The sequence below is a fragment of the Elephantulus edwardii genome, unplaced genomic scaffold, assembly GCF_000299155.1.
Source record: "Elephantulus edwardii isolate Elephantulus edwardi_28Jun2011 unplaced genomic scaffold, EleEdw1.0 scaffold00071, whole genome shotgun sequence".
Taxonomy (NCBI): Eukaryota; Metazoa; Chordata; class Mammalia; order Macroscelidea; family Macroscelididae; genus Elephantulus; species Elephantulus edwardii.
The window spans coordinates 12579134-12591580 of record NW_006399821.1 but is presented as its reverse complement, the minus strand read 5'-3'; the positions used below and the strand labels follow the sequence as shown (position 1 = coordinate 12591580).

Genomic DNA, 12447 nt, shown 5'->3' with positions numbered 1-12447 from the left:
ATTTCTTTGAATAAGCTCCCTTTCTTGTGCTTTACATATGTTTGGATGAACACCAAATCTCTCTGAGCTCTTTGGGGAACTATTCCATCATTAGACTAATCTTCATTGCCAGGTCTCAATTTTCATTTATGCAAAGTCTGAAATGTGTTGCTCCAGTTCTATCACAAACAGACATGTCTGTGTCTCTATTTTGGAATCCTTGTTTCAAATGTAATTTATTTCACATGTCCTTTTCTGCGTTTCCTCCTTTCCTCTTACCCCTTCCCTCAAGTTGTTTGTGAAGCTCGTCACCATGTCGGAAACATCTACTACTACCTTTGGAGGCAGGAGATCTGTCCCACTCAATAACTCTAATGCTGCAGAAGATGACCTCCCCACCTTGGAGCTTCATGGCCTCATGCCCCGAGGTGTCAACCTGCAAGGTATGTGGTACCATCTCATACAGGCTCATCTCAGGCCCTGGGCCCTGAGGTGAGCCTCTTTACCTCTACTAAATTCTAGAATATGTTCATTGTAGCTAAAAATGTCCCATTCCCTGAGTTAGAAAATTGGATTGTTATTCCATATTTATCATTTACTCACCCAGTGACTCAAGTAAGTCATGGAAGAAGATCTCTATGCCTTGGTTTTCCCATCAGCACAAAAGAAGCTATATCTACTTCACAGGTTATAATAAAGATCAAGTGAAAGACACATATCAGGCACATAGTACATGATCAACAAATGTTCATTGAATAGTATCATAATGTAGCATGATTGAGAGAACCATTCAGAGGAAGTTCTATTTCTTAGGGGAACATGGACAACCTGTAGACCTGTAAATATGAAGCACGAGCATAATGTTGTCAATAAGAACAAAAGGCTTCCAGAACTTGAGTAGAAAGGTCAATTAAAAAAAAAATTCTTGTCTATCTTTACTTGTTTTTGGAAGGAGGGGACATTAATTGAATTACTTGGGAAAAACATCAGTCATTATTAATTTGGCAGTCAAGGGTGACATCCTAGCATATTCATAAAAGGCCCTGGCACAGGCAGTGTGGGTGAGCAATGGTTATTTGTAAAATGAATGAATATAGTCAGTTCATCACTGGAGAATTGAATGATTCATCAGCCCTAGAGTCATTATAAGTTTATTATTAATGACAGAGTATAGATTTTGTAAACATGCCTTCATTCCATTTTTCTCACACAGATGAGCTAAGTGCTATGTGTTCTGGGGACTGGGCCTATAGCACCAGAAATAAAGCCTTGAGTCTCTAGTGATGTAATCTGTAGGGAGTTACACTGGTAACCTAAAGGATAGAACTCTTTTGACATTTCAGATTCACCACAGACTACAAGGGAGAAAGATGGGCACACTCCTCCTCTGTGGTTCATAGCCTCCTGGAACATCATTTATGAATAGATCCCAACTCCCTGGCAATGAGTTTGAGTTTTGACTGTGATAGAAAACAATGGAAGTGAGCATATGAACCACCTGAGCAGGGAAGCCCTTCTGCAAGTTCCTCTACAATTCAGATTTCCATATAATGATTCTAGAAGCATTTAGATATGCAGGCGTTCTGGCACTAAATTAAATTGATCATATTTTCCTCAAGTCATCCCTACTAGTGGAAGGAATCTTGCTCTGATTGTCATTATTGGTAATGTCATTAACTGCTGTCTTTGCCTCATGGTAAAAGAATAAAACATTGATCAGTCCTATGCCATCCCCAGGAGCCTCTGTGGACCAGACCAGTATATTTCATAGGGGTATCAATGGGTTTTCACATACAGATCTGCAGTCCTTTCTTCCTACTCCATCTTGGTCTGGGAATTCCACTGAAAACTGTTCAGCATTATAGCCACATGCAAACCTCCACTAACAGATGAGTACTCTCTGAGCCTGAGACTTATTGCTAAGAATAGAAACACAATATCCACAAAGGAATGGAAGAATTCTACCAATGATGCACGATTGCCAACAGGAAAGCATGTTATTGATGATGTTGTTATTAAGTTCTATCAAGTTGGGTCCAACTTATAGAGACTATATGGTACAGCAGGATGAACCACTGACCACTTATGGTCCATCCTCGTAATCACTGCTGAGCTTCAATCAATTATTGCAGCCATTGGATCAATCAATTTCATTGAGAATATTCCTCATTTTCTTTGACCCTTTATTTTACCAAGTATGATGTCTTTCTCCAGATACTTCCCTCTCCCAGGTCACTTTACATGCCCAAAGAACATAAGAATTAGCTCCTCTCTTCAAAGAAAATGTCTAGCTGTGACATCTTGCAATTGGTTCATTGACCACTAGAGACCTTCAAGAGTATTTTGTTTCCTCAACACCATTGGAACTAGAAGTCAGGAGATCAGATGATGTATTGAGTTGGGTAAATCCACTATCAGAGACCTCTCCAAAATACTGAAGAGCAACAATGTCAGTTTGAAGACTAAGGTGCACCTGATTCAGGCTATTGGTCTTCCCAATTACTTGCTATGCTGTAACTCACATGGACAATGAATAAGGGTCTCAGAAGAAGAAATGATGCCTTTGAATTGTGGTATTGGAAAAGAGTACTGAATACATGGGCTGCCCAAAGAATGAATTTGTCTTGGAAAAGGTTCAACCAGAGTGTTCCTTGAAAGGGAGGATAGTGAAGCTTCATCTCTCACATCTTGGACATGTTGCTGGGAGAGGTTTAAAAAGGGATATGAGGCTTGGAAAGGTGGAGGGTCAGCAAAAGAGAGGAAGACTCCCAAAGAGATGGATTGACATGGTGAATGCAGCAACAGGCCCAAGTGTATCGGAGATGATGAGGATGGCATAGGACTGGACAGGATTCAAGTTTGTTGTTCATGGGGTTATTCTGAGTCATACTTGACTCTATAGGACCTAACAACAACAACAACAATTAAAGGATAATGTAACATAATCTGAGTTTCTCTGCTAACTGAAAGACTGAGCTTCTCTGCCTTCTCGAATCACTAGTAGTTATAACCCACCAGTGACTCAATAGAAGAAACATGGGAAATCTCCTGTGACACACGGATTTATGCTTGACAGCTTTGGAAGCCCATTGGAGGATTGCTATGAGTGGGAATAAATGACACATCACTGGGTTTGAGTTTGAGTTGGTCTTTGAAGAACACAGAGCCCTAAATAAAATTATTTAATATGTAATGTTTCTTCCCCTCAATAATGAGTCTTTACTAAGCTCCTCTTGACTAATAAAAAGGTCAGAGAGGCAAGAACAGGAAAAGGATTTAGGTTATTCATTTTAAATCACCTGTTAGTAACACACACACACACACACACACACACACACATACACACACACACACGGGTCCTGTGGTGTCATAGTTAAAGTGATTGCTAACCCAAAGATTGATGCTTCAAACTCACTAGTCACCCCATGGAAGAAAGATGTAGAAGTCTGCTCCAGTAAAAAGTACAGCTTTGGAGACTCTACGGGGCTTCTATAAGTCAGAATTCATTCTATAGCAGTGGGTTTGGTTCGGGAATTTTTGAAATAACTCTGTGTGTACATGGACACTTATAAACAGTGTTTATATAACGTCCTTAATTTTTAGCTTTGGTGAATCAATTGCTTAAAATTTTGTTGTACTTCAAAATATATACACTGATGTGAGTTCTTTCTTATATAGCAATTTTTATTTTTTTATTACTCATTTTATAACTTGAATGAAGATTTTTCAAAGTGTATTGGTTTTTCATGCAATCATTCTTTGGTAATTATGATTGATTAATGTAATTAATTGGTTACAATATCTAATCAACCCAGTATTGTATATTGCCTTTCCTTTCACTCAACTTCTCAACAAGCTTTAAAATCATGGTTTTAAGATGACACAAAAACCTCAGAGTTTGGACTGGTCAGTCAATGGAGATACTTGACATTCTGCAATTTTAGCAATCCTTCATGTCCCCATTTGAACCCCGTTGTATTCAGGAAATGTACTGAGAGATTCTCCCAGATGGTTTGGATTTGCATTAGTTTCTAATAGACTATTCTGTATACTCAATTAGTGTTTCTGAAAAATCTCTATACAACCTTCTTGCTTTCAAAGGTTATGCTGAGCTAGAAACATAATGTTCTGGAAGATAGCTTATATTTTGAGGCTGGTCTGATTTGGTGTTATTAACAATATGTGATCATTTGAAGTAATGGCAATACTCCTCTGTTAAGTCTATTCAATGAATTCAAATTGGAAAGCATGCTCTATTTTTTTTTTACAAAATAAAATTCAAATTAAATATCGTAGTTTTCAGGTTACTAGTGTCTTGTACCTTCTGAGCATTCTTTTCTTCCTCCTTTCCTTATCAGAACTAAGTACATTAATTAACTAGTTAATTATCAAGCACCCTATTGTGCATTATTATTTCTCTGCATCTAAGGGAGCTGAAAGAATAAGTAAGTTAAACCCACTGCCAAAAAGTTGATTTTGATTGATGGCAACCTCCACTGGGTTTCCCAGAATATAAATCTTTCTATGAGAGGAGACTACCTCACTTTCTCCTGCAGAGTAGCTGGTGGATTGGAACCACCAGCCTTGTTTTTAGCAGCCTGATACATTAGTAACTACACAACCAGGGCTTCTTTTCACACACCAACCCCAAAATCCAAAGCAACTGCTGTCGAGTCCATTCCAACTCATAGCAAACCTCTATTGGTTTCCTGAAGCTGTGCATCTCTGTTGTTGTGATGGTTGTTGTTGCTGTTCTTAGGTGCTGTCGAGTACAACTCATAGCAACCCTGTGAACAAAAGATTTGAACCCTGTTCTATCCTGTGCTATGCTCACACTTCCTGACACACAAGAGCCCATTGTGGAAGTTACTGTGTCAATCCACCTGGTTGAAGGTCTTCCTCTCCTTCACCAACCCTCCACTCCTACTAGCATCATGTCCCTCTCCATGGAATAGGCCCTCCTAGCAACATGCTCAGAGTATATAAGGCAAAGCCTCATCATTCTTGCCTCCAATGAGCACTCTGGCTGCAACCTCTCCAAGACATATCTGTTTGTTCTCTTGGTCATCCATGGGATGTTCAGTGCCCTTCTCCAACACCACAGCTCAAAGTTAACAATACTTCTGTCATCTTTATTCATTGTCAAGCTCTCTGATGCATAGTAAGACATCAGAAAGACTATGGCCTGAATCAGACATGCATTTTTACAGGGAGATAGTGTTCAGCCATCTCCTGCAGAGGAACTGGTGGGTTCAAATGTGTTACCTTATGGTTAGCAGCACAATACATAACACCTTTTACTGGCAGAGCTCAGTTCTCCTTTAAGTCAGTTCAAGAAAAAATATTTCTTAACTGTCCACTATGGATCAGGAATTGTTCTAGGTTCTCTCTGGAAAGACAGATAAATAATCCAGTCCCTGGCTTCAAGGAAGTCTGTCTAGATGACAAAACAGGTAAATTTTAAAAAAATGATAGTTACAATTCAGTGCAATAAACAAACAGAAATTTGTACCAAAAACATGAAATCACAGAAAAAGGAATTAAAATTGGTGTGGTTAGGGAATGAGGAAAAGGTAAAGAAGACTTTGTGATAAAAGGATATCTAAGTTGAATCTTAAAAAGGGAATAGGAATTTTGCAGGCTGTGGAAGGGTCACTTCCAACACAGGGGATGTATATGTCAAGTTTAAGAACAAGAAAGAAAAGCTTTTATTTATTTTTTTTAAAAATAGCAGGTACGGTATACTAGTAAGAAGAGGAGATAATCTTAAAAATAGGCAGAGATCATGTTCCCAGCAGATCTGAAGAACCTGGCTTTCATTATGGAAATGACAGGGGACTTATGAGGGATTTTAAATTGAAAAATGGCTTAGTAGAAATTATGTTCTTTAAAGGTAGTTGTAGTGAAAAGAAAAAAAATGGGGAGTGGGACCTAAACTGAGGGACTGTGGAGACAACTGCTTAAGGAAGTTGGCCACGTGACTGGAAGCACTGGAGCAGGTGTTCTCTTCTTTCTCTTGTTCTAGCTTTCTCTGAAGGAGGTGAGCATTTCTGAAACAACTGAGGGAACAAGGCATCTTATTAAGATGCAACAGTTAAAAATTCTGCTTAAAAATTAATCATCCATCCTAATTAATAATACGTTAATATTCTGGGAATCTAAAAGAAAAGGGAGAAAAGAGCCCATTATCCTCTAGTTCTGTTCACAATAAATAAACCTAGTTCCTTTCAGATAATATCTATGCCCACAGTTCAGTAATGATATTACCAAAGATTGCATGGAGAATTTAATTCACCAAGGAATTCCTAGAATATGAACAAAAACATTTAACTTATTTCAAGATTCCATCTGTGACAGGCATAATCTTTCTCTATAGAATATTTTTACAACCCGGGGAAAAAATAATCCACTTTTTTTCCTATTAGAGAAAGGGTGGGAGAAAAGGCAGGCGGTTGGTTCATGAGGAGAGATTTTTTTCCTTAGCAATCCATTTTCTGATGCGTTAGAATTAGGCTGCATTGTGTTAGGTAGACTTTTTGAAAGCTGTCACTTTGAAAGAACAAGCTGCCAACTTTCCAGCCACAATGTGTCTACCCAAAAAAAAAGTGCCTTAGCAATGAGCTACTGCGTTTTGCCAGGAAGTGGGCTTGGGAAGAAGCAGCAAATTCATCTCCTGTTTGTGCCAAATGGAGCCTGGATGATGCGATAGCTTTCGCTACCAAAATGATGTCTCATTAAACCAATAAACAAATGAAAATCAATATTCAAGTTTAATAAGTCTTTGAGAATCCACTGGGTGGGAAGGGGCATGATTAAGGAAAATGAATGATAGAAAGAATGGTTTTACTTTTATCTTTGCTCATATTTTATGAGGATTATTTTAGGGTCTTTTCTATTACCAGACCCAAATGCTTGGCTCAGTCGGGATGTAACAATGAATGAGTAGAGAAGAAAATGTTTAATCTATGACATTGGTAACTTTATCTTCTGCCATGATATATGAGGCTACTGTTGGTAGCTGTCATTAAGTCAGCTCCAGGCTCACAGTGACCCCATACACTATACTTGAGAATTGTCCTGTGCCATCCCATGAATGCTATGTAGATTGGACACTTGTGGTCCACAGAGTTCTCAATGGATAATTTTCATAAGTACATTACCAGGAATTTATTCCTAATCTAGTTCCCTCCAGAGGCTCTGCTGAAACCTGTTTAACATCATAGCACTGGCAAACAGGTGGTAACTGTGCATGAAACACATTGGGTGGAACTCAAAACCAGGTCTCACACCTAGAAGAGAATTCTACCACTGAACTACCAGTGCTAGTATTGGGGGCAGCCTCTACTGAATCCCTAAAGCAATTAGGAGATTACATTTAAAAGAAGATAACTCTACTTCTAAAAAGAAATTAGTCTGCATGTTACCATTATGTATAGTTTATGCATTTGACAACAATCTGGAATGTTGTTTCTTTAAACTAATCTGCCTCTTAGTGTATATCTTATTTCACTTTTACTTCAAAAGGAAATGTTTTTCCCTTATTAATATACTTTCAGGAGGACTGTTAAAGATTACACAAAGAAAAATTACTAACTGCTGAGGAACTCTAGTGTACAGTGTGCTATCTGTTGGGCTGTTAACTAAGGAGTTGGTGGTTCAAATTCCCAGTAAAGACTACTGCAAGTTGAGCTTCAAAGATAAGCCTTGTTCCAAGTTGGAAAGATGATAAAGGGCCATAGTCTCAGCGGTTCTGACATTCTCAATTGGACCAATAAGCTTAGCCCTTTTTTGGTTTTGTTTTTTTTTTTAGTTTTGTGTGGCAAGGATGCACCTTAGAGAGAACGATGGTGAAATCTCTTTTCATATACTTTGGGTGTGTTGTTAGGAAAGGTCAGTTCTTGGAAAAAGACATCATGCTCAGGACAGCAGAGTGTCAACAAAAGGAAAGGCCTTCAGTAAGATGGATTGACACAGTAATTGTAATAACAGGCCCTTGTATGTCAGAGATGATAAGAATGACACCTAACAGAAACTATATTAACAAGTTTTTTCCCACATATTATCTACTTTACCCAAGATCTTCTATGAAGATCCCTTTTGGAGTGGTCAACAGTGATATCCAGGCACCATCTACTTCTTCTGGTCTCAAGAGTATGAAAATTGAAGTTCAAGTGGCTCATTAGTTATTTGGATTGATTTAATCTCTATAGAGACTACTATAATTACTATAATTTATGGAGAATATGCATGCGTACCAGACCAAGTAAATATTTGGTCACTTGATACATTTCCTCACTTAACAACACACCATCTTCATTTTACAATAACTAGATCTATCATAGTAGTTGTTCTTGTTGTTATGTCCTTGAGTCAATCGCAACTCATAGCAACCTATGCACAATGGCTCTGAAACCTACCCTATCCTCAGTCACTTTCACTCTTTCCTACACACCTACATTGATTACCCCAGTTACTCATTGATTACCCCAGTTACTGTATCAGTCTCATCCAGGATCTTCCTCTCTTTCATTGCCCTTCCACCCTTCTAAACACGATGTCTTACTACGATGACCAGCCTCTCCTGGCCGCAAGTTCAAAGTATATTAGACAGAGCTTCAAAATCCTTGCCTCCAAGGAGAAACTTGGTTTCAACCTCTTCCTGATAAGCCTGTTTGTTTTCTTCACAGTCCATGGTATGTTCACTACATTTATCTGGCACCACAAGTCAAAGGCATTGATTCTTCTTCTGTCATCCTTAATGATTGCCCAGCTCACTGACACATAGAAAATAATTCCTAAGACCACGGCCTGGATTGGCTACACCTTCATCCTAAACTGACATCATTGACCTTTAGCACTCTAAAGAGGTCCCTGACAGCAGATTTTCCCCAAGCAATTTGTCTTTTGATTTTCTAACTGCTGGTGCCAAGAGTCTCAATTGCAGATCTGAATAAGTTGAAATTGTTAACAATCTCAATTTCTTCCCCATTTATTGTGATGCTGCCAATTGGCCCAGATGTAAGAATTCTTGTTTTCTTGCTTTTGAGCTGAAATCTATATTGAAGACTGCAGTTCTTGGCCTTCTATAGTAAATGATTCAAGTCCTCCTCAGTTTCCACAATAAAGGTTATGTCATCAGCATAATGCAGGTTGTTGACAAGTCTTCCTCTAATCCTGATGCCACATTCTTCTGAATATAGATTGAAAAGGTATAAAGAAAGGAGTGCATCCTTGATACACTTCTTTATTGATTTTGAACCATGCAGTGTTTCCTTGCTCTCTTTTGATCACTGCTTCCTGGCCAAGTTTAGATTTTGCATGAACAGAATCAGTTGTTCTGGGATTGACATTCTTTTCAATGTTAAACACAATTTTTTGTGCCTTTGTATAGTCTTCAATATGTGCTTGCTGTTTTCAACCATGATTTTTCATGACATTGTCTATGACTTCCTGAGTGCCATGACTGGGCCAATTGGCAGCATGGTATATGGAGAAGTGATCGAGATTGATAAAAATTTCACCTTGTTCAGGTCCACAGTTAACAATTTTGGCAACATCAGTCAGAAAATAAAAAAGATTAATTACACTGGGAAAATCTGCTGTCCAGGGGCCTCTCTAGAGTGCTAAAGAACAATGATGTCATTCTAGAGACAGAAGTGTACCAAATCCATGTCATGATCTTCACAATTACTTGCTATACATCCAAGACAATGACTAAGAATGATAGAAGAAAAATCGATACCTTTGAGTTATGGTACTAGAGAAGAGCATTGAACATACCATGGATTTCCAAGAGAACAAAGAGATTTTTCCTGGAAAGGATGAAAAGAGGTTGCTCCTGGGAAGCACAGATTTTGTAGCTCTGTCTCACTAATTTTGGGTATGTTGCCAAAGGAGACCACTGCTTAGAAAAAAGCATCACACATGGAAGGGTGGAAGGAAAATGAAAGAGAAGAAAACCTAGGTACATAATAGCCAATGTTAGATCTTAGCTGAACCCAGAGGGATATCTGTCTGTGTTTCATTGACTATGCAAAGACATTTGATGGTGTGGATCACAAGAAACTATGGCTAACTCTGAGAAAAATGGGAATCCTAGAAGACAGAATGCTCCTTGGAATCAAGGATTCTGAAGCTTCGTCTGACATACTTTGGGCATGTTGCAAGGAGGGACTGGTCCTTGGAGAGGGACATCATGTTTGGCAGAGTGGAGCGGTGGTGAAGGACAGGAAGACCTTCGATGAGATGGATCGATTCTGTGACTGGAACAGTGGGAATAAGTGCGTTTGAGATGGCTAGGTTGGCACAGGATAGAACAGCGTTTAGAGCTCTTGTACATAGGGTGACTATGAGTCGCAAACAACTCGATGGCACACAACAACAACATTATTATAATATTATTATAATCTATAATATATATCTGTTTCTTTAAAAATTTCATATATATAATACATAATAATAATATATGAAATTTGTAAAGAAACAGATATAAAATAAAAATTTTGTTTAAAAAGTTACAAACTACATTGGGACAAACTGCTACCAGGAACCTCTCTAAGAGTACTGAAGAACAAAGATGTCAGTCCAGAGACTAAGATGCATCAGATCCAGGCCATGATCTTTGCAATTAATTACTAGGCATCAGAGAGCCAGACAATGACTAAGGATTATTGAAGAAGAATTAATGCCTTTGAGTTGTTTTTTTGGAGAAGAAAATTAAATAGTGCCATGTACTGCTAAGAGAACAAACGAGTCCATCATGGAAAGGGTGAAACTAAGCTTCTCCTTAGAGGCAAGGATTTTGAAGATCCATCTGACAGATTGGGCATGTTGAAAGGAGGGACCACTGCTAAAAGAGTAACATTATATTTGGAAGGGTGGAAGGACAACACAAGAGAGGAAGACCCTTGATGAAATGAATTGACTCAGTGACTGGGGTAATGGAGGTAGGTGTGTCAGAGATGATGAAATTGGTTTAGGTAGAGCAGGTTCAGAGCTGTTTTACACTGGGTCACTACAAATCAGAGTCAACTTGATGGCACATAACAACAACAAACAACAGTGATAAGAAACTGCACTATAATCCCAAAGGCACAGTTATTGAAATCCACCAACTACTTCATGAGAAGAGGATTAGAAATCTACTGTGTAATTTACTACCTCTGAAAATTCACTGGAGGGTCAACTATGAGCTGATTCTGACTCAGTGGCACATGACAGGAACAACAACAAAGATACACATACACAGTAAGATCTGTTGGCCTAGTGCTAGGGTGCTACACTGCCAACAAGGAGGCATATGGTTCAAATCTATCATTTGCTCTGTGAGTAAAAGATGAACCGTCTCCCTCTATGTAATCACTGCCTCTGAAAACCCACTGAAGGGTCAGCTTTGGGTTTGGTTTGATTCAGTGGCACATAAAAACTATATTGCTGGCGAGCTCTGGTGGCCTAGTGGTAGGAAACTGCACTGCAATCCCAGAGGTGCGCAGTTCAAATCCAGCAAATGCTCTGCTGAAGAAGGAGGAACAATCACCTCCTGTACCAGTCAGATCCAATTTGATGGTACACACATAAAAAGAATAAATAAATAAAAATTATAAATAAAAAAAAAAAACAACAAACTATGGCTGTTCTTGTGTATCATCAAGGTGCTTCTACTTTGTTCATTTCAGATCACCACAGGCCAAAATCAGCACTATGCCATAAAAGAACAACACAGTGATGTTTTAGATGACAGTATGAAATAACGCATGCATACAATTCATGGATTTTACCGCAAGAAAACGAGAAAATATTACATCTATTGAAGGTACACTTAAGATCTAACTTTATGGAAATGAGACAATAAAATTAAGTAAGATGCAGTTTAAAATTAATGCATGCACAGTGCTAAATTGAGCTCCACAGAAAAAGGCAATTGGACAAAACTAGCTAAAGAGCAAAATAAGTGAATAATCTGAAGATGAGAAATGAATTTTAATTCAGTATCGGTAAGAATGACATCAGAATGGTAGCTAGGGCCTCTTATTTAAAGCAGCTGCTACCTGAAAGTCAGGCTTTTTTGATCAGCAGCCCTTTGATGGCTGAGGCCTCTTATTTAAAGTAGCTTTGACCCAGAAGTCAGGCCTTTTGATCAACAACCCTTTAGGCCCTCAAGTTTGTGGTCCTTGGGCCGGTGTGAAGAAACCAGCATCAAAGATTCAGCAGAGACATCCATGTGACCCTAATAAGACATTTGGAATATTATCCCGGTATTACATAAGTGAGTCTCACCTGGAATGCTTTAAGACCCTTCCAGGAGCACATCATGGCACATCTCTGCAGGCATCATCCTGATCTGGCAACATGATATTCATATGCCTGATTTATTAGAGTTAAAAACTGATTCGTCAGTTTGTTGTATTGGGGAAATTAATTGTTCTAATTAGTACATCACTTGTCAGTATGATTTTTCTTATACTGAGA

The 12447-nt window shown here is 38.5% G+C and overlaps 1 protein-coding gene across 1 annotated transcript in view; it reads left to right on the top strand.

The window, feature by feature from the left end:
- The first annotated feature begins 292 nt into the window (after nucleotides 1–292).
- The window catches only part of F13A1 (coagulation factor XIII, A1 polypeptide), a 302545-nt gene continuing 290390 nt past the window's right edge, over nucleotides 293–12447 (top strand). Inside the window, exon 1 of the mRNA XM_006888734.1 lies at nucleotides 293–422. Within this exon, the coding sequence (XP_006888796.1) occupies nucleotides 293–422 (130 nt within the window). The remainder of the gene's footprint in view (nucleotides 423–12447) is intronic.